At 43.8% G+C, this 23,647-nt stretch overlaps 1 protein-coding gene across 4 annotated transcripts in view; it reads right to left on the reverse strand.

Moving 5' to 3' along the window:
- Positions 1–23,647, reverse strand: part of AHCYL1 (adenosylhomocysteinase like 1) — a 905,485-nt gene that overhangs the window by 149,049 nt on the left and 732,789 nt on the right. For all 4 annotated transcript variants that reach the window (XM_063955029.1, XM_063955028.1, XM_063955032.1 and 1 more), the window contains exons 12-13: positions 14,343–14,437; positions 13,953–14,051 (exon numbers count right to left, since the gene is read on the reverse strand). In XM_063955029.1, the coding sequence (XP_063811099.1) occupies positions 13,953–14,051; positions 14,343–14,437 (194 nt within the window). The remainder of the gene's footprint in view (positions 1–13,952; positions 14,052–14,342; positions 14,438–23,647) is intronic.

Here is a 23,647-nt window from a genome sequence, read left to right on the forward strand (position 1 = left end):
AGGGAGAGGGGATAGATTGTACTTTAAAACCACATGAACATGGTTCTAAAACCAGAAAAGTTAATAATAATCAAAAATGTTAAAGTATATAAAAATGAATAAGGAGAGTCTTAACTTGTAGGTAAAAGGTCACAGAGGGAGAGCCCAACGCGTTTCGTCCTATCGACTTCTTCAAAGAGTTTAAAAATCTTTTTACGGTATTTATACATATTTTTCTATTACTCCATTGTATTTTATCTGTACCAAATAAATTGTTATATTTTTTATATACGTGGACGGATACATATTTTAATACACCATTGGTCGCCAGAACCCTTATAACAATTGCTCATAAACTACCATTACAGTAACTTACCATTACTGCATACTTAAGGGTACGGCAGACGCCCAAAATCTTTGGGAGTGTTTTTTAGTTGGGTGTATTTTTTAACATTTGTGGCGCTTGCATATTCTTTGTTTTATATATATATATATATATATATATATATATATAGCAAAAAAGGATGGAGAAGAACAAGCGCCTAATGGTGTAGTACGTTCTTAAAGTGCAGGATGACACTCAGTGAATAATAAATGCGTACCGGATAATAACTTTGTAACAGGCCTAACAAGATACCAGTCTGGTTGTTTATCACCATCTGCAATTCAAGAAAACAAAGATCGCCACATAGCGTAGTAATGCCGGTAACCAATATTAGCCTTACAAGCACTCAGGTATTCGTACCAGATTCTTATAGGTAATCAGCAAATACCAAGTCTTTGTCCAGATGTCCCTCATCAGGTCAAATATACCAGAATCTCTGTAGTATCGGTCAGCTGACCATAAAAAGTATTTTATTCGGTATACAAAGATTATAAAACATAAATAAAAAACTCAGACAGAGTAAGTTTAAAAATCAAGTATAGCTTAGCTTAGCAATCAGGTAACAGTCCTGTACAGGTTTCTCTCGATGCGTTTCGCCCGACCGGGCTTCCTCAGGAGATAAAGGTGGAAATATGATCTGTGGACATTTATAGCTGACTCTGTATATTAGTCCCTCCACTTCCGGTTCACGTCACTTCCGGGACTAGAAGTGATGTCAGAATCAGAGACACAAAATAAATCAAGGAACATGCCTAAATAGCATAGTAAAATCATTGGTGGTTTGGTGGGATACTTAATAACAAGGGAGGAAGCAGCAGTGTGCACAAACAGTGGATAACTCCCACCGTTTGTTTACAATCCAAAAACGGAAGTGACGCGATCAGTCCGATTGCGTCATTTCCTATACGAAGGTAACGTCGCTTAAGACTTTGGGGATGCTTTAATGGACTTATATAGTCAGCACAGTGGTGGTACGGTGGGCAGGAAAAAAGGTCTCAATATAATATAAGCACAGACGGCATGGAAAACCAGCCGTCCGTGCGCGCACGGGGACAGGAAGTGAAGCGTCTCGGCTCCGACGCGTCACTTCCGGTCTAGCTCCGATCGGAGCAGGCAAAGCAGACTTAGAGCTAATAATTATTCATAGTTCACTAAGATATATTCCGATTCATTGTTTAGTAGTATATATAATCAGATCATCCCAAAACAATGTATAGCTGTGGGATCACTGGCAACAGGTAACGACGTCACCGGAAGTGACGCTAGTTTCGAATTTGGTCATCCCAAAAGCTTAATTTGCATATGTAAACACTGTGGTTTTATGATACCCCTTAAAAACGGAGGACCAAACAATAAGAATAAATACAGAACAATGTAAGCGCATCCAGTTTACAATTAATACAAAGCATAAAATATCAATTGTTTAAAATCTTAAATAAGATGATCTGGAGATACATATTAAAATCAATCCAATCTGTGCGGCTGAGAAAAGCCGCGGATGCAAAAAAGACAGAATTCTAAAATACTATAGGGGGGGGGGGTTTACAAAAAGGGTGCAATTTCATAACCCTCATTATGACCTTGTGGGAACATAGTATTTAAAGTAAAAATCCAATACATCTCACGTTGGGATAATTTCCTCAATAAATCTCCACCCCTAATACCTAGTTTGACATGTTCAATCGCTTTGAATGTTAATGTATCGGCATACGAATTGTGGAATTCCGTAAAGTGTCTGGAAAGAGGGTGGCTTTCAACTTTGTTTTTTATGTTCCGCACGTGCTCCTGAATGCATAGTTTCAGGGGTCTCTTTATCTTTCCAATGTATCTTCGCTGACATCCACACTCAATCATGTAAACTACTGATGTGGTGTTACAATTTACAAAGTCGTTTATTTTGAACCCACTTGTATCAAAAAAGGATCTTCTATTCGGGTGTACGAACTTGTACATAGGGGGTAATTCCGAGCTGATCGCAGCATCAAATTTGTTAGCAGTTGGGTAAAACCATGTGCACTGCAGGGGGGGGGGGGGGGGGCAGATATAACATTTGCAGAGAGAGTTAGATTTGGGTGGGTTATTTTGTTTCTGTGCAGGGTAAATACTGGCTGCTTTATTTTTACACTGCAATTTAGATTTCAGCTTGAACACACCCCACCCTAATCTAACTCTCTCTGCAGATGTTATATCTGCCACACCTGCAGTGCAAATGGTTTTGCCCAACTGCTAACAAATTTGATGCTGCGATCAACTTGGAATTACCCCCATAATGCAATGTCCGCACTTGTACATCCCTTTACTTTTTGGAAATCCTGTTGTTTCAGTTTTAGCTTCTTTAAGTAAACTTGGTGCGGGTATTTCTTTGATGTTTTGTGGTTTCCTGAAAATAATCTCTGCCTGTTTTGGTAGAAGCTCCTTCAATATTGGATCCATCTTGAGAATATGCCAATGTCTGGAGAATGATTTTCTGATTTTGTGTTCCTCACAGTTATATTTCGTTATGAATGGTGCTACCAACTTCTTTTTTTGTTGTTCTTTCTTCTTAGGTTGTAATAGGGAATCTCTTTCTAGTTTCTCACCTCGGTTGACAGCTTCCTTAATGATGTGTTCCGGGTAACCTCTTTCTCTAAATCTATCCGCATAGATGTTAGATTGGTCATTAAATGTTTCTAGGCTGGTACAATTCCTCCTAATTCTGTACATCTGGAATAAGGGATGTTATTCTTCCACTTCAATGTGTGGCCTCTATCATAATGCAAGTAACTGTTGGTATCGACTGATTTAATGAAATTTTTAGTAATAAGAGTCTCATTGTTATTACTGAGTACCAGGTCTAGAAACTCCACTTGTTCTTTGCTCGCTGTGCTGGTAAATTTAAGATTAAAATCATTAGTTTTAATCTCCTGCATAAATTGATTAAAACTCTCCAAGTTTCCATCCCAGATTAAAATAATATCATCGATATATCTTTTATAAAAATGGATATTGCTACTAAAATGGGTATCGTCATAAATGTGGATTTGTTCCCACATCCCCATTAAAATATTTGCGTAACTTGGCGCAAAAACTGTACCCATAGTGGTACCACATACCTGTAGATAAAATGTGTCTCTGAATTTAAAATAATTATGCGTTAAAATGAATTTGATTAATGTGCATAAACATTCGCTGTGCAGGTGTGAGATATTCGGGTCCGATTCTAGTTTCATGCGGAATGCCTCAATACCCTTCTCATGAGTGATGCTTGTATACAGAGACTGAACATCAATGGTAGTCCAGATGAACGTATCTTTCCACTTGAAATCCTTCAGTAGGCTAAGAACACTAGTATTGTCCTTTAGGTATTTTGATATATGGTTTTAAAAATATATCTACATATTCTGAGAGATGTGCAGTGAGCGAATCAATGCACGCGATGATAGGTCTTCCTGGTGGGGCGTCCATCCTCTTATGAATCTTTGGCAAGTGGTACATGATGGGTATGATGGGGTTACTGTTCATGAGATACTGATATTCCTCCTTTGTAATTATATTTTTATGTAGAGCTGGAACAAGTATTGTCCTCAATTCATCAATAAATTCTTCCGTCGGATCTTTAGGTTGTGGTTTGTATGATGCAGTGTCACTGAATAATCTTAAAGTTTCCTTGATGTAGTCCTCTTTATTCTGAATCACTAGGCTGCCGCCTTTATCTGCAGGTCTGAGAATAATAGTCTCATTAGTGCTTGGCTCTTTTAATGCATGTTTTTCCGAATTTGTTAGGTTGTATTCTTTACTTTAAAGTCTCCATTCTCGATTAGGTCTTTTTTGACGAGATCATAAAAAATGTTGATGTATGACCCTTTGGATTCTAATGGATAGAATTTAGAAGGAAGGTCTCAAGCCCGACTTAGAAGTGTTATAGTTGGTCATAATGGCTGTGTCTTTCCTTGCGAAATGTCTTTTCAACGTCAAGTTTCTCACATACTTATTCAAATCAATGAACATTTGTAACTTATCTGGTTTTTGAGTTGGTGCGAAGGTGATTCCTGTGGTTGTGTTAACGTGTGACTTGATAGGTTTAATATGCCCCTATCCCTCGGATTTGCTACCGGTAGTACTTTTTTCTGGGGTTTTCTTCTTTGTCCTCCTCGTTTCCCCGTTCTTGTAATCTTCGTTTTAGAGGTGATGCTGTTTTGGGAATCTCCCTTGTTTTCACGTGTGGATCTTTGTCTCTGTATGGTCTCTGGGGTCTTTGTTCTAAAAAATGCTCCTCTGTATTTGTTTGCGAACTCGTAGATGGTTGTTCCAAGGTAGTGTAGCGGTTCTCGGTCCTAATCAATTCAATCCTTTGATTGGGTGGCTGTTTGTGATAAGAGGATGATCTGTCTCTTTGATTCTGCCAGCATTGTAATCGATCTCTCGACTTGTATGGTATTCTCCCTCTACTTCTATCTTGGGGTCGAATTCTGGACCAACTTTTGATGTTATTGTTATCATAATCTTTCTTATCTCTGAGAAAATTCTGTTCTTTATTCTTAATAACATCTTCTTCCACTCTCTCAAGTTTTTTATTGAGGACTTTTTCATTTATTTTGAACTCTTCACTATCTTTGAATTTCGTGAGGACCAGATCTTTACTTTTGAGGTCTTCTTCTATAGATGAGAGTTCCCTTTTCTTCTCTTTCACGATCAATCTCATTAGATTGAGGGAACAGTCATGAAGAATTTTGTCCCATTCACCCATGAATTCTGCCCTTTCTAATCCGAAGGTAGGGTTTTTTGCTAGTCTAAGGCCCCTAGGTACTCTGTTTACTTTAAGGTAATGTTCTAGGCCTTTGGTATCCCACCATGTTCTTATTTCCTTGACCAATGCTTTTTCTATGTCCCAAAACAGGGAATCAATGTTTTCATTAATTACTAGGTTTACCGGGGATTTCTCCTCATTAAAAACTTGTTGACATAAATCAGACCTTTTCTTACTCAGGCCGCAGAAACGCAACATTTTACACAATACAATACAAAGATATTTGATGATTTAAGTCGAGACAGACAGATAGCAGCTCTAATCTATGGTACCAAAATAATAACACACAGAAAAATGTATAGATCAGTGGGCTCCTCTAGGAATCGACAGTGAAATAGATTATTTATCTGACAAATTAAAATCTCGCTATTATGATATCCATACAAAGCTGAGAGTAAAGTCTTTCAGGGCTTAATAAGTCCTTTAAAAACACCTTCCACTCTTCAGGGTGGCTGCTCAGTTCTTCAATGTACCATAGGTATACGGCATAAGATCTGTAGCAAAAAAGGATGGAGAAGAACAAGCGCCTAATGGTGTAGTATGTTGTTAAAGTGCAAGATGACACTCAGTGAATAATAAATGCGTACCGGATAATAACTTTGTAACAGGCCTAATAAGATACCAATCAGGTTGTTTATCACCATCTGCAATTCAAGAAAACAAAGATTGCCACATAGCGTAGTAATGCCGGTAACCAATATTAGCCCTACAAGCACTCAGGTATTTGTACCAGATTCTTATAGGTAATCAGCAAATCACAACAGTCTTTGTCCAGATGTCCCTCATCAGGACAAATATACTAGGATCTCTGTAGTATCGGTCAGCTGACCATAAAAGTATTTTATTCAGTATACAAAGACTATAAAACATAAATAAAAAACTCAGATAGAGTAAGTTTAAAAAATCAAGTATAGCTTAGCTTAGCAATCAGGTAACAGTCCTGTACAGGTTTCTCTCGACGCGTTTCGCCCGTCCGGGCTTCCTCAGGAGATAAAGGTGCAAACATGATCTGTGGACATTTATAGCTCACTCTGTATATTAGTCCCTCCACTTCCGGGTCATGTCACTTCCGGGACCAGAAGTGATGTCAGAATCAGAGACACAAACATAAATAAATCAAGGAACATGCCTAAATAGCATAGTAAAATCATTGGTGGTTTGGGGGGATACTTAATAACAAGGGAGGAAGCAGCAGTGTGCACATCGATTACACAAACGGTGGATAACTCCCACCGTTTGTGTACAATCCAAAAACGGAAGTGACAGGATTTCCTATACTAAGGTCACGTCGCTAAAGACTTTGGGGATGCTTTAATGGACTTATATAATCAGCACAGTGGTGGTACAGTGGGCAGGAAAAAAGGTCTCAATATAATATAACGCTAGTTTCAAATCTGGTCATCTTAGATAAGATGATCCGGATGTATAAAATTATGCCGCATAATTTTATACATCCGGGTCATCTTATTTAAGATTTTAAACAATTATATTTGTATTAATTGTAAACTGGATGCTGTTACATTGTACTGTATTTATTCTTATTGTTTGGTCCCCCATTTTTAAGGGGTATCATAAAACCACAGTGTTTACATATGCATTTGAAACTAGCGTCACTTCCGGTGACGTCGTTACCTGTTGCCAGTGATCCCACAGCTATACATTCTTTTGGGATGATCTGATGATATATTCTACTAAACAATGAATCGGAATATATCTTAGTGAACTATGAATAATTATTAGCTCTAAGTCCGTTTTGCCTGCTCCGATCGGAGCTAGACCGGAAGTGACGAGTCGGAGCCGAGACGCGTCACTTCCTGTCCCCGTGCGTGCACGGACGGCTGGTTTTCCATACCGTCTGTGCTTATATTATATTGAGACCTTTTTTCCTGCCCACCGTACCACCACTGTGCTGACTATATAAGTCCATTAAAGCATCCCCAAAGTCTTCGTATAGGAAATGACGCGATCAGACTGATCGCGTCACTTCCGTTTTTGGATTGTACACAAACGGTGGGAGTTATCCACCGTTTGTGTAATCGATGTGCACACTGCTGCTTCCTCCCTTGTTATTAAGTATCCCCCCAAACCACCAATGATTTTACTATGCTATTTAGGCATGTTCCTTGATTTATTTATGTTTGTGTCTCTGATTCTGACATCACTTCCGGTCCCGGAAGTGACGTGACTAATATACAGAGTCAGCTATAAATGTCCACAGATCATGTTTGCACCTTTATCTCCTGAGGAAGCCCGGACAGGCGAAACGTGTCGAAAGAAACCTGTACAGGACTGTTACCTGATTGCTAAGCTAAGCTATACTTGATTTTTAAACTTACCCTGAGTTTTTTATTTATGTTTTATAGTCTTTGTATACTGAATAAAATACTTTTATGGTCAGCTGACCGATACTACAGAGATCCTGGTATATTTGACCTGATGAGGGACATCTGGACAAAGACTGTTGTGATTTGCTGATTACCTATAAAAATCTGGTACGAAAACCTGAGTGCTTGTAGGGCTAATATTGGTTACCGGCATTACTACGCTATGTGGCGATCTTGGTTTTCTTGAATTGCAGATGGTGATAAACAACCTGACTGGTATCTTGTTAGGCCTGTTACAAAGTCATTATCCGGTACGTATTTATTATTCACTGAGTGTCATCTTGCACTTTCAGAACGTACTACCCCATTAGGCGCTTGTTCTTCTCCATCCTTTTTTGCTACAGATCTATGGTATATTGAAGAACTGAGCAGCAACCCTGAAGAGTGGAAGGTGTTTTTAAAGGACTTATTAAGCCCTGAAAGATTTTACTCTCAGCTTTGTGTGGATATCATACTAGCGAGATTTTAATTTGTCAGAAAAATAATCTAATTCACTGTCGATTCCTAGAGGAGCGCACTGATCTATACATTTTTATATATATATATATATATATATATATATATCCAACGTAGAACCTCCGGCACTCCACAAGTGGCCAATAAAAACCTTGCTCCTGTGCCTTCCTCCCTGGGGACTAACCCACAATACTGATACAAACAAAAATGAGGCGGCACTTGGAGACTGACGTAGATGGTGAAAAGTTGTATTAAACAGACAGGTTAATGTTTCGGGGACGTGCTCCCCTTCCTCAGAACATTTGTTCTGAGGAAGGGGAGCACGTCCCCGAAACGTTAACCTGTCTGTTTAATACAACTTTTCACCATCTACATCAGTCTCCAAGTGCCGCCTCATTTTTGTTTGTATATATATATATATATATATATATATATAATTTTTTTTGTGTGATGGCCCCTTTAAGTAAGTATTCAGAATCACCATTACTTTATTTTTATTGACTTTCATATGAAGATGGAGGCCATTTTTGTATCAAGGAGTACGACATTTTTCACTGTTGCAGACGTTTGGGGTAAATGCACTGCAGAAGTGAAGCAACCACATGGAATATGCTGGGGGAGCCAGAGTTGTAGGATGAAAGGAGGAAGTGATCGCAACAATGGCTCAAAGGACACACAGAATCCAATATCCAGAGACAAAAGGGCAGGTCCAGGGTACGTTGTCATCCTGGAAAGAGCAAGAGGAAAGGTCCAAAATAAGTCTGCTGCAACCCGGGAGGATGACTAAGGGATCTGCCATGGGATTATTTGTTACCAAGAGCCAAGGGTCATTGTCAGTTCGGCCCATGGACTCACCAGAAAATATGAATGGGAAGTAGTAAGTTTCAGAATGTGAGCGGTGAGGTATCTCCTACCAACATTTAGCATTGGATAAAAAAAATGTTCACCTCATCTGCGATCAAGAGGACCCCATCCGGTCTTTCAATAAGAACCGGAGTTGGATCCTGCACCAGGGATACCAGAGGGAAACAAGTGAATAGTTGGAGTGTCTGGAGGAGTACTTTGTGCTTGATACTCCAATATGCTTAGACCAGTGCTACCGGATGAATGTGGAGCAGCAATGCCTGAAGTAGCTTCTCCAGCCTCCAAGGGTAGCAGCTGTCCAGTGTTCTATGTTGGTAGAGGCTAGTGCCGAAGTGAAAAAAGCAGTGCCCACAGTCCAGGCACCCCAGGAGGAACAACTTCCCTTTTGGTGAGATGGAAGAGGAGGACTGTGTGAGAGAGTGCCAAGAACCATCTGCCCACCACGATACACTAGGGAATGCTGACCTTGGCAAGGTGGATGCAAGGAAGCACTGCCTGAAACCCCTTCTCTTCTCCCTGGGGGGAATGTGAAATACTCTGTGACCAGCCTGAGCTGTGCTACCACTGGCCATTTGCGGGCATGAAGGATGAGGAATTGGCAAGTGAATGACAGGTCACAAAGGATTTATTGGAAATCCCCGATCAAGTATGTCACAATGGTCCTACAGCTAGTTGGATGCTATGAAACACCTGCAATAGTTTTTTTTACAGCCGAGGAAGAAGTAGCCACAGAGCCTATCTCCAATACTGTCTCTCAGAGCAACAGTCATCGAGTTTCCTTTATGCCGATTTGGAGGATTTAGAAATCCTCACAGAGTGCCAGCGACAGAGAGGGAGAAGTCGCCACAGTCACCCTACCATCACTCGATCAACAGAACCTGCAAGAGAATCCCTCAGGTGAACCCCAACCATTCCTGGCAACCAAGCCACTTGCAGTGTTGTGTTTGTGGAAGTGGGAATATTCTTTAGAGGAAGAAGGCTCGAACAGATAATAGTCTATTTTTAGCAAAAACTGCAACTGGCTGCAATCGCATGCTGGGGGCCACCCAGCACAAGGCAAAGACTCCCAGCAAGCAAATACCTAGCAGCGACCACATCGCTGATTTGTGGAAGACCCTTGCCTTCGCAGCCAGACTGCGAAGGCAGACACAGGGCAGCCATTTTTCAGGTTGCAGCGGCTACGTGTGACGTGACATGGCCGCCCCAACCCGCTTCTGTTGACCCGCCTGCCAACCGCCAACTCGACAGCCCCGCAATGCCGCCCTGCAAACGCCTCTTAATGTCAATCAGGTAAAGGCGTTTGCATAGTGAGATGCGATCCCAGTTCCCTGGCATGCACATGCACAGTACAAGTCCTGAGCGTGCGCAGTGTGGGACTTAGTGAGGAAATACAATCGCAATATCGATGTCTACTGAATAGGGTCGCAAGTTCAATTTGTCTTTGGCAATAGGGCACAAGCCTCAACATGTTACTGCCACTGGGCAGATTATGGGAACGCAACCTGGGGAGGTGGGAGGAGATGCCCACACTGTATCCTAAAATATGCCCGAGCTTCAGCATGTGCCAGTCCTTATGCACCTGACAAATTTATGTTTGGGACACATGGAGAAAATACACACTCCTGAAGTGCCAGTGGTGAGGGATGTAAAACTGCTCCCAGCCAGCATCCCACTGTTTGCTTGTTCTCAGATGGGAGCCCATGGAATGAGTGGGAGAGGGGCTGCCATTTACAAGTGTGTTCTGCGCCCAAATAAATTTGCTACCAGGTACATGTAATTGGAAATCTGGTGGAGAATTTAAAAACTAAAATTACACCAGACCCAAAAGGCTGTGCACTAGATTCTTCAGGTAGCATGGCCCTCAGTACGTTTGACTGTTATGGGGCTAAACCACCAGCTAATTTGTACTGCCCGGGCACAAGGCTAAAAAGTGGAGGAGGAACTGTTGATTAACCTCTCACCGGACCCAGGGAAATACTTACTGAATTGTCCCAACAGCCTGGCTTGGACATTAAAAACTGTACCTACAACTTGCATGGACATTGGTTCTAAAAAGTAGGAGAAGAATGTGAGGAAATGAGAAATCTGTTAAAATGTATATAATTGCCTCATTCCCGTGTCAACAAAACTTGTTAAATATTTATTTTTTATCCCCATGTGTCCCAATATAACTATCCATACTCAGTGTGTGTGCTTGTTCACTCCCGATAGCATGTCCCTGCTCAACGCCAATATTGTGTTATAGTCAGCCTTTATTCTGAGAATATATGCACTTGTTTTGTTATCTGTTACATTCTAGGTAATGTATTCATGTTTGACCTAGTTTTCTACTACCACAGTGGACGTGCAAAGGTTGAGTCATATAAGGTACCCTTTAGTTTACTCCCTATTGCCCAACAGTAAGCTGGTCAAAGAGGGTGGCTTTCTGGCTGATGTAATCACCTTAATTAGAAAATGTGCCTTAAGATCCTAAGACAAAGAAGAAAGTGAAACACAACCCTGGAATCTGAAGCTCTGGGGTTATAAGTAGAACTACCCAGGAAACTGAAGAGAGACTAAAAAGTGATATTCTGTCAGCTTGTGGTGGGAATTGGCATGTAGAATTAGATTACAGAAGTGTACTGAACTGCAGGGCCGTAACTACGTGTGTGCCAAGTGGGCTTGGCACACAGCGCAGTTGCCCTGAGGGCGCACGTCCAGCGGCATGTAATGAGTCAAATTGACTCATTACATGCCGCCTCTGCTGTGTGCCGTGCGCCGCGCTGTGGAGGAGAGCTGCAGCGCCGGGTAGCGGAGAAGGAGGAGGGAGGGGGACTGGAGCTGCAGCAGCGCTATTTGATTGGTAGTAAGCGCCGCTGCAGCAGCCCCCTCTCCTTCCGTATTGGCTGCTCGGCGCTGCTGTGGATGCTGGGATGCGGTTTCTCCATCCCAGCATCCACAGCAGCGTCGGGCAGCCAATATGGAAGGAAAGGGGACAGCTGCAGCGGCGCTTACTACCAATGACATAGCGCTGCTGTGGCTCCAGTCCCCCTCCCTCCTCCTCCTTGTCCGATGCCTGCACCGAGGGAGCTGCACGAGGAGCCTGACTGCCAGCGGGGAGATGGTAAGTATCTCTCTCTCTCTCTCTCTCTCTCAGGGGGACACCGTCTGCCATAATGTGTAAAAAGGGGGACTGGCTGCCGCAATGTGTAAAAAGGGGGCCTGGCTGCCGCAATGTGTAAAAAGGGGGACTGGCTGCCGCAATGTGTATAAAGGGGGACTGGCTGCCGCAATATGTAAAAAAGGGGCCTGACTGCCGCAATGTGTAAAAAGGGGGACTGGCTGCCGTAATGTGTAAAAAGGGGGAATGGCTGCCGTAATGTGTAAAAAGGGGGACTGGCTGCCGCAATGTGTAAAAAGGGGGACTGGCTGCTGTAATGTGTAAAAAGGGGGATGGCTGCCGCACTGTGTAAAAAGGGGGACACCGTCTGCCGTAATGTGTAAAAAGGGGGCCTGGCTGCCGCAATGTGTAAAAAGGGGGCCTGACTTCCGCAATATGTAAAAAGGGGGCCTGGCTGCCGCAATGTGTAAAAAGGGGGCCTGGCTGCCGCAATGTGTAAAAAGGGGGCCTGGCTGCCGCGATGTGTAAAAAGGGGGACTGGCTGCCGCTATGTGTAAAAAGGGGGACTGGCTGCCGTAATGTGTAAAAAGGGGGACTGGCTGCCGTAATGTGTAAAAAGGGGGCCTAGCTGCCGCAATGTGTAATAAGAGGGACTGGCTGCTGTAATGTGTAAAGAGAGGGACTGTCTGCTGTAATGTGTAAAAAGGGGGACGCTGTCTGCTGTAGTGTGTAAAAGGGGCTCTACCTGGTGTAGTGGCGCTACTGTGCAGCGTAATTTGAATAATGGAGACTACTGTGCACCGTAGTATGAATTGCTATTATTTTGTGACCACGCCCCTTCCCCATAAAGCTACGCCCCTATATATTTTTCACGCGCCTACGGCGCGCACTGCCCCTATCTTACATGGGGGGGGGTGCCAATGTCGTTTTTTGCACACAGCACTAAAATGTCTAGTTACGGCACTGCTGAACTGTTTATAACCCATTCTGTTCCATAAACCACTGTAGGTTTTCATCAACTACAATGCTCGAGTTATTTGGAACCCCATATATTCACGGTATCCGGACTCCAGGTCGACAACAAAAAGGTCGACGCCAATTGGTCGACACACCTTAGGTCGACATGGACAAAAGGTCGACAGGAACAAGGTCGACATGGAAAAAGGTCGACATGAGTTTTTCACAATTTTTTTCTTTTTTGGAACTTTTTCATACTTAACGATCCACGTGGACTATGATTGGAACGGTAATCTGTGCCGAGCGGAGCGGAGCGAAGGCACCATGCCCGAACTGCGAGGGGACGCGGTGCACTAATTGGGGTTCTCGGTCACTCTACGAAGAAAACGACACCAAAAAAAACTTTAAAAACTCATGTCGACCTTTTCCCGTCGACCTTTTGTCCATGTCGACCAATTGGTGTCGACCTAAGGTGTGTCGACCTGGAGTCCCAGACCCATATTCACAAGGCTAAGCATAATTGCTGACTTTTGGGACCTTCTATTGAGGGTCAAAATAGAAGAGCACTGTAGGTTATTTTTATTCATTGCCATCTTCACCTGTCATCTTGCAAAACTCTATACAAATAATATTTAGCTGATTTACATTCAAAAAGCATTAACAAACTTGCTCTAAAACAAAATAAAATGGGAGAAACACAAAGTAATGTATAGCCATTAAAGAGCCATTTTAGCTGACATTTTACAAATGTTCAGTGTTTCTTCCATTTGTGTAAAATGAATTGCATGACAAATGTTACATTTTTCATCTGAAGTTATTTTATTGTGTTAATACAAACAGGATTACAGTATGTATTAGGTGATTAGCAGGCCAGGCTGCTGTGAGTGATGGAGGAAGCATGCTTGGGAGATAGCATAATCCATAAAAAAAGAAAAAATGCCATAAATCCATATTAATGGTTTACGCGCTTGTATTAATGATTTTGATAAGCATAATTGCTTATGGGTAATCCATAAAATATTTTTAGTTCAAAGTGCCTACCTCAGCCAGGAGTACTATTCTCTTCCCATCAGGCCAGATTACATGGTCCACCTGAGATCGGATACGCTCCCATGTTAGCTCAGGGGTGCGTAGACTAGTCTGAAAATAAATGTATTTACAGAATGAAATTAGATACAATGCTCTATCATTTTACATGTGCCCAGATAGATTGAATATCAGTTTAAAAGTTCAGTAAGCCAATAATTTAAAATGCTAAACTTACTTTTAATTTACTCCACCTATTAATGAAGTTTACTAATCACATGTTAGAGGGATTGCTCATACTAAAACTGAAATAAGATGCCTAACCCGATGGATGTCAGTCATACTACTATATGTAATAGCACTATTACTGATCATTAATGACCATAATAATGATTTATAGCTTACCACATCAATCTCAGTATTAGAGTGTCCCATATTGCACACGATGCAACCATTCTTCATGCGGTCAAGATGCTCCCTCATTACCACGTTTTTGTTACCTATAGACAAATATAAAAAAAAAATTGGTAACTCCTACATCACAGGACATAAAAGCCTGGCTGACAAAAAAACAAACGAGATTTATGGTAAGAACTTACTGTTGTTAAATCTCTTTCTGCGAGGTACACTGGGCTCCACAAGGATTAACATCGGGGTGTAGAGTAGGATCTTGATCCAAGGCACCAACAAGCTCAAAGCTTTTGACTGTACCCAAGATGCACAACGTCGCCTTCTCTATAACCCCACCTCCGTACACAGGAGCACAGTTTCGTTAACCAGCCCAACACAGTAGCAGGTACCAGTGACGATAATCGCTCGTAGCCAATTACACCACACACTCACCACAGGAGAGGGTGTCAGCGGCTATGCCAATACCAACCCAAAGAAGCTAAGTGCGTCAGGGTGGATCCCAGTGTACCTCGCAGAAAGAGATTTAACAACGGTAAGTTCTTACCATAAATCTTGTTTTCTGCTGCGGGGTACACTGGGCTCCACAAGGATTACCATTGGGGATGTCCTAAAGCAGTTCCTTATGGGAGGGGACGCACTGTAGCGGGCACGAGAATCCGGTGTCCAAAGGAAGCATCCTGGGAAGCGGTGGTATCGAAGGCATAGAACGTTATAAACGTTTTTCCTGAGGACCACGTTGCCGCTTTGCACAATTGTTCAAGGGTCGCACCACGGTGGGCCGCCCAAGAAGGTCCAACCGACCGAGTAGAATGGGCTTTAATGGTAGCAGGAACCGGACAACCAGCCTGTACATAAGTATGTGCAATCACCACTCTAAAACATCTGGCCAAGGCCTGCTTGGCAGCAGGCCAGCCACGTTTGTGAAAACCAAATACAAAAAGAGAATCAGATTTCCTAATGGAGGCAGTTCTCTTCACATAGATACGGAGAGCCCGTACCACATCCAAATACCTCTCTTTGGAAGACAACTCAGGAGAATTAAAGGCCAGAACCACAATCTCCTGATTAAGGTGGAAGGAAGACACCACCTTGGGTAAATAACCTGGCCGCGTTCTAAGAACCGCCCAGTCCCGGTGAAAAATCAAATAGGGAGACTTACAGGATAAGGCACCCAAGTCCGAATCCCTTCTAGCTGAAGCAATCGCCAGCAAGAATAAGACCTTAAGGGGAAGCCAGTTAAGGTCAGCAGAGGCAAGAGGCTCAAACGGAGACTCTTGAAGGCCTCCAAAACCACCGACAGATCCCAAGGGGCCACAGGTGGCACATAAGGAGGCTGAATCCGCAACACACCCTGAGTGAATGTATGGACATCAGGTAGGGTAGCAATTTTTCTCTGAAACTAAACCGACAAGGCAGAGATGTGAACCTTGAGGGAGGCTAGACGCAGGCCTAAGTCCAGGCCCTGTTGTAGAAAGGCTAATAGTTTGGCCGTACTAAACTTGAAAACGTCATGATTGTGAGACGCACACCAAGTAAAGTAAGCATTCCAGACCCTATGGTAGAGCCGAGTAGAAGCCGGCTTCTGGGCCTTCAACATAGTTTGAACGATCGCCTCAGAAAAACCCTTGGCCCTCAGGACGGAAGCTTCAAGAGCCACACCGTCAAAGCCAGACGGGCCAAGATCTGATCCGGTGAGGCAGGCCGTCCCACTTGGTCAGAATTAACTTCTGCAAAGGGCGAGAGTGGAATTAAGCATAATCCATCATGTTGAAAGCAGACACCATGAGACCCAGCACTTGCATTGCCGAATGTATCGACACTTGCGGATGAGATAGGAAGCATCAAATCCTGTCCTGAAGCTTCAGGACTTTCTCCAGAGACAGGAACAACCGCTGGTTGTGAGTGTCCAATAACTCTCCCAGATATAACGTGCTCCGAGAGCAGGAACCAGGGAGGATTTCTTCCAGTTGAGCAGCCACCCGTGGGCTTTTATGAACTGGACCGTCAGATCGAGATGACACAGGAGAAGTTCTGGGGAATTTGCCTGGATCAACAAATCGTCCAAGTACGGTAGGATCCGGACCCCTTGACGGCGGAGTGTAGCCGTCATGACCGCCATAACTTTGGTGAAAACTCGGGGAGCTGTTGTCAAACCAAAGGGTAATGCCTGAAATTGGTAATGAAGGTAGCCCACCGCAAACCTCAGATACTGCTGATGAGATACCACAATAGGAACATGTAGATAGGCATCTTGTATGTCCAGGGAGACCACATAGTCCCCAGGCACCAAGGCCAGAACAATAGAGCGCACAGTTTCCATACGAAACTTGGAGACCTGCACACGCTTGTTCAAGGACTTCAGATTGAGAATTGGCCGCGAGGACCCGTTCGGTTTCGGGACTAGGAACAGCGGTGAATAGTACCCCTTGCCTCTCTGAGCCAGAGGCACCTGTACTACCACTCCTGTGGTCAGGAAGGAATGTACCACCGAGTGCAAAGAGTTTGCTTTTGCCGGATCCAGAGGCACAAAATCGATGAGGGGGACGATTCTTGAAGGGTATGGCGTAACCTCGAGCGACAACTTCCCTCACCCAGGTATCTGAAGTGGTCTTCAACCATTCCTGGGCAAAACCTAGAAGTCGGCACCCCACCCTGGGATCCCCCAGAGGGAGGCCCGCCCCGTCATGCAGCAGGCTTGTCAGTTTAGGAAGCTGGCTTACGGGCGGCCCAGGCACGCTTTGGTCTGGGCTTGGCAGGTCTGGAAGCACGAGCTTGCTTTGGGTACGCCTGACCTTTTGCTTTTCCTGGAGGATGAAAGGGCCGAGGGAAAGTACTTTTAGCCTTCAGAGTGGAAGAAGCCTTACTAGGTAGGCAAGCTGTTTTAGCAGTAGCCAGATCAGCCACAATCTTATTGAGGTCTTCTTCAAAGAGAATGTCTCCCTTGAAAGGAAGCACCTCCAGGGTTTTCTTGGAATCCATATCCACCGACCAGGATCTCAACCAAAGGATACGTCTGGCCAAGACGGACGTAGTTGCAGCCTTGGCCGCGTGCACCCAGGCATCGGAGGCCACCTACTTAAGGTACAGAGAGCCCTTGGTAATATACGAGAGACATTGTCGAGCATGCTCAGATGCGTTGGAAAGCAGTTCCGCCTCTAGCTCCTGAGCCAACGCCTCAACAGCTTCAGCAGCCCATGTTGCTGCAATGGTTGGCCTATGCACAGCACCCGTAAGGGTATAAATCGCTTTCAAACAACCCTCCACACGTCTATCCATCGGTTCCTTCAGAGAGGTGACGGTAGTTACTGGCAGAGCAGAAGAAACAACCATACGCACCACATGAGAATCTACGGGTGGAGGAGTTTCACAATTCTTACATATCTCCGCAGAGAGAGGATAGTGAGCCAACAGTCTCTTACTCGGTGTGGATTTTGTCCCCGGATTTTCCCAGGATTCCTGACGTATGTCAACCAGGTGTTCAGAATGAGTTAAAACTTGTTTAACCACCTTCTTACGTTTAAACCTATCCGGTTTCTTAGAGACAGCCTCAGGCTCAGGATCATCAGACACCTGAAGAATGAGCCTAATTGCTTCAATCAAATCCGGGACATCCACCAATGACTTCCCTTCCACATTAGAAATATCTGTGTCAGTGTCTGTGGGATCAATATATGCACCATCCTCCTCAGAGGACGTGCCTGGGATAGCAGTGTATTGGGAGGAGGTAATGGCCCGTTTAGAAGACGACTTAGTCTTAGGCGGGCGAGAGTGACACTTAGATTTAGTCAGTGACCGGTTCAAATGCTGTAACTGAGTAGGGATTTGATCTGCCCATGGCGGATTAATAGCAGGGACCATAAATTGCTGCATTGGCACAGGTGGTCCCACAGGGGGCGCCAATTTAGTTACAAGTAACAGCATGGAAAATGTAGCCCAAGGTGGGTCCTGTGAAGCCCCAGGTGCTACCGACCCACTGGGGGGTAAGGAACCACCTGAACCTGAACTCTCAGCTGCCATATTCTCCTCCATCATGTCTGCGGCCTCACTACCACGCAATGTGGGAGAAGCCCCAGCATCGTTGCCACGTATAGCAGACATGACAATGTGCACAATATCGGGCAACCTGATACAAGGTGTAGTAAGATCACTCGGTGAAGTGTGACTATGACAGCACAAACCGGGAGTTCAAGAGATATAAATCTATATGGTGACTATAAATCACAAGTAAAAATACACTGCAAGTATATCTTGTGATACAATCCTATATTATACAGAAAGAAACCTGATACACTTAGCCCCATCAGATATAGCAATACAGGAGTAGCCCGCTGAGTGAAATACCCTTTAATAAGGCAACCACACAGCAGCTACATGCACACACACACACACATATATAGTCACAAATGTACCATGCATAAATGATGCACCATAAAACTACACTGGACTAGCAATACAATGTAATACTCAGTATGACTATATATGTACACAATAGATATAACAAAGCACAGTAGATACTGGATGTATATCACAGGGTGTTTGTACCACACAACCCTGAATGTATGCGCTCTTTCTTAACTAACACTGTCCCAGTGACAGGTAGAATACTTAAGTGTCCTGTTTGAAGCACAGCGCTGGCAATCATGCGGTTCTACAGAGGAGGATTTGCCCCAGCATTCCCAGGAACAGCTCAGCTCTGTCTGTGATGGCTGCTGGCCGGGAGTGAAGGAGAGAAATATGCAGCTCCAGGGCGGGAACATTTGCAGAAATGGCGCCCTGGGGCTGGGGCCACAGGTCAGACCTGCTCCCCCTGCTAGCATCCCCACTGGGTGCTGCGGGCAGTGAAAAACAGGGTTATTGTACATGAAAAAAACACAGACCTGTGCCCTATACTTGTCCCTGGTGGCTAGTGGAGCAGCTGCCCAATAACAGTGTCCATGCCAACGGGCGGCCCGCATCCTATAGCCGCGCTGGATCGCGGTAAAGTGCGGCCAAAGAGACCCCTTACCTCCCCCGTACCTGCGGCCCCACGATCCGGGAGGATGGCGGCGTGTGTGTGACTGATGTTTAGAAGGAAATGGAGTCTCCGCTGTAGTGACCCGGCAACCAGGGTGCGGGAGTATACAGCACCGCTGTGGGTGATGGAGCTGCAGTCAGAAAAGTCTATGAGACTTTGCCTGCTGCAGCCCTTGTAGTCTGTCAGAAGAATCTTCAGTCTTTTCTTCCAAATAAAGCTATCAATAGGCTGCCTAATGCAGCCCTCCTGTTGAGTGCCTGCTTACTGCATGGCACCAACTTACAAATTGAGCTCCTGTGCACGGAGGCGGGGTTATAGAGGAGGCGGCGCTGTGCATCTTGGGAACAGTCAAAAGCTTTGAGCCTGCTGGTGCCTCGGATCAAGATCCTACTCTACACCCCGAGGTTAATCCTTGTGGAGCCCAGTGCACCCCGCAGCAGAAAACTTGTTGAGTACTGCATTATGTTTAGATGATTTTGAAAATATCTACTAATTATTTCAATGATTATTTTCCTAATCATTTCAATTAAGGGGGATATCCAATTAACTACGGAAAATTACTAATACCAATAAATTCTCGACTGCCAGCACCTAACAGGGATTAGACTTTGTGTGCCTCAGCCATCGCAAAGCCATCAGAGACCCATTTTTGCACAACAACACGTGTCCAGGAATTTATCCCAGATCCCATGTTATTGCCCATTTACCGTACGGTAAAAATGGGCTGAAAATTCAAAAGTCCATTTTTGCCGTGTGGTAAATTATTGCTGGCAGTTGGATACCCCTCTAATCGCTTATTCAATCCACATTGATAAAAATAAAAGCACATCTATTTTTTAAGAATTGTAACAGGTCACAAAGGCATCTTAATGCTGAAATTACATAGTGCAAGATGCTCTAGAAACACCTACAGTGGAAACATAGCCCTTGAAACCAGTGGTTCTCAACTACACTCCTCAAGTACCACCAGCAGTTCATGTTTTGTGGATGTCTTTAATCATGCACAGGTGAGCTAAGCTATTTTGTAGGAGCAGTAATTATCCTGTCTGCTTCCAGACAGAAAATCTGACCTGTTAGAAAAACTTGAGGATTGAGGTTGAGTACAACTGCTTTAAATTTATGGCATAAAACATAATAATGAACACTGGGCCAGATGTATGAAAGTGCGCTGTGGTTTCCGCTGACCACAGCGCACCTTAAGCCTGCAATTAGCACATCCTCCTAATGTATGAACGGCGTGTTAACGCCGTATAGCTTGGTCGCCGCGCGCCCCCGCCACTTACCGCTACCCCGCTGTAGTGAACGGGAGACGAAGAGCAGAGGCAATGTATGATTGCCTCTGCTGCCCCTTTTCGTCTCCTGAAGCCGACTGTCCGGAACGCCTCCCCCAGGCAGGCGATGTGGTCAGAATGTGCAGTGGCTTTGTTTTTTTTTTTTTTTTTTAAATAAACTTTATTTAACGTGGACATTCTTCTGCTGGTCCACACAGCTCTACTGCGCATGCGTCGGGGGCCTCCGGCGGTGAACACAGGAAGAAGGGAGAAGGGCGCATGCGCACAGATTGCGGCGCCGAGCCGATGTGGAAGGTGCGCTACCGCAGGACAGGTAGGATAACGCACTCACACATCGGCGGGGGCCATCTTCATACATTGTGGCGGCGGCAGCGGGCGTATCACCACGATAATGTGGTGATATGCACCTGGACACATAACGTCCGTTAGGACGTTTTTAATACATTACCCCCACTGTCACATAAAATTAATAAAAAAAGTGCATAAACATGTGATTGTTTACAAAAATAGCTAGAGACAGCATTTGCAGCAGTAACAATTGTTAACTTTTCTTTTTTCTTTTAACATTAAATGTAATGATGGTGACACCATAGCATTTTGTTGAAGCACTTTTAAACAACTGTACCAAAACTGCCTGTGTGTCTCGGTCCTAATAAAAAAAAGCTATTCACTTAGGCCAATTTGCCAATAATTGAGTGACCTGTTTTTTGGTGTAGTGTGTACGCATGACCATTTTGGTGAGACTTGATAAAAGTCCAAAAACTGGTAGAGATTATCAAATCAGTTATAGGCCCTACACACTGGACGATTTTTTGAAAGATATGAACGATCTCGTTCATAAATGAACGAGAACTCGTTCATATCTTTCAGTGTGGAGACTCCAGCGATGAACGATGCGCGGCCCCGCGCTCGTTCATCGCTGGTCTCCCGTCGGCTGTGCATGCAGGCCAATATGGACGATCTCGTCCATATTTGCCTGCACTTCAATGCAGCTGCGTGACGGGGGGAGTGAAGAAACTTCACTCCCCCCGTCACTGCCCCCCCCCCCCCCCCCGCCGGGTCGCTCGTCGGCCGTATCCACCGTCGGGCAGCTCGGCGGCGGGTCGGCCAGTGAGTAGGGCCCCTTAGACTTGCCAAAAGATATCGGCCAAAAGGTCCTGATACAGTTTGTGTGCATTCTTAACAATCTGCCCATATTTTATATGGTTTATCTGGATTAATCGGTCCGGTTGTTAATCTGATTGAAAAATCACATACCCCTTTCACACCTGTCAAAGTCAGAAAAATATCACGCTGCACGTTGCCATATATGCACTTCATGCGTGTGCATTCTACATATTTAATCAAAATAATGGATTTTATAAGTTAATATTCCCCTGAGTCCAGCAGGTATCAGTGGGTCTCAAATGGCTCTTTGACCTTAGAGATTCCCCAAACAATAGTTTGCATGTTGGGAGGGCTTCACATGTTCATATGCATAGTTAAAGCACAGGAATAGTAATTGAAGATTAATTGTATTCCAAATCAGTATCTTTCCCGCAGACGGAGTACAATAGCCTTTAATTACACTGAGCTTTGAGACTCAATGAGGAGGGCCAACACCTGTGTTTACAAATGGGCTTAGGGTTTGTCTCCAGAAGAATGATTGCTGAGATGTCATTGTCTCAACTGAAAGTGGACATCATGAATATCGAACAAAACCCAGAGACAGGGTTTTGTTTTGTATTCGCCAAACAATAGCTTTCCACAAGACAGCCCACATACTGTGAAAGACACACTTCCTGTGGTTGACACTCCCCCACAGCTGGAATGCAAGTATGATATTATCCACTGGAAATCACAGGGCTCACTCACTCACACAGCTACCTGGCACCCAGCAGCATGGCTGCTTCATCCCCAGGACTGACCTCCAAGTGAAAGGCTTAGTATTGAATTCACATGGCTAGATAAGGAAATATAGACATATGGCTTTAAGGTCAATGGTGCTGGTTTAAATAGGATATTGTAACTTGTTTGTGTGATAGATCTGGGAATCTGTGATGGTAGCTGGGACATTAGACAACCTGTAGCATAGCATTTGTGGTATTTGTTTGCCTATGGTGATTTAAAATAGATTGCGCTGGTTTGTTATAATATATCTTGTCAATCATGAATACCGCCATGCAGTTACTTGTGAATATGGATTTTGTAGCAATGGCAGGCTGATATGTGTGGTTACATTGTGATCTGGTCTTGTGATAATTCATATAGCATAGCCATCATACCATATGCTCTGGTTATTGAGATACTGAGTTTGTTTGGAATGTGAAATTGAATAAGATGGTTCTAGGAAGTTGGATTGGAATGTGGAATAAGATTAGTTGGTTTGTAAGAAATGGCTGCTGCTGGGTGTTTTCCCCTCCCCCTTTCAACCATGTGGTGCAGTCTTTGGAATCATGGGAGTTTTCCAAAAATGGAGTCTAGCTTCTGTCCCATGCGGTATTGTAGGGTTGTGTATATAGGGACAGCAAGTATGGGTAAGCTCAAGTATACTCTCCACAAAGATTCTCAGCATTGACTAACTGCGCAGCGATTGTTTCTCACATGTGTAAGTTCCTCTGCAACCATATTGTCTCTTATTTAATGTTATAAGCCATTCTCTCTCTCCTTCCCCTTTTAAAAGTAATTGTGTCTTTATTGTATTTTATGTGTAGTAACTTGGTTAGATATTCTATGTTATTTTGGTAGTGTATAGCTTGTATTGTATTATTCTTTTTGAACGTTCATTCTCTCACTAAAGGCGTTAGAACCTTAGACCGGTATTTGATTGATTATTATAAATGCATAAAGGTTCTCAGAGCGTCATAGTCGCTCATACAGCTTTTAAGCTAACAAGGTTACACTGCATTACATCTACACATTGTCACTGCACAAATGTTTACAGTATAAGTACATTCCTTAAGGTATAGTTAAGGGAGTACCCTTGCGGTACTTTTTGCGCCAATTGCGTACTG

The sequence above is a fragment of the Pseudophryne corroboree genome, chromosome 2 (assembly GCF_028390025.1).
Source record: "Pseudophryne corroboree isolate aPseCor3 chromosome 2, aPseCor3.hap2, whole genome shotgun sequence".
NCBI lineage: Eukaryota > Metazoa > Chordata > Amphibia > Anura > Myobatrachidae > Pseudophryne > Pseudophryne corroboree.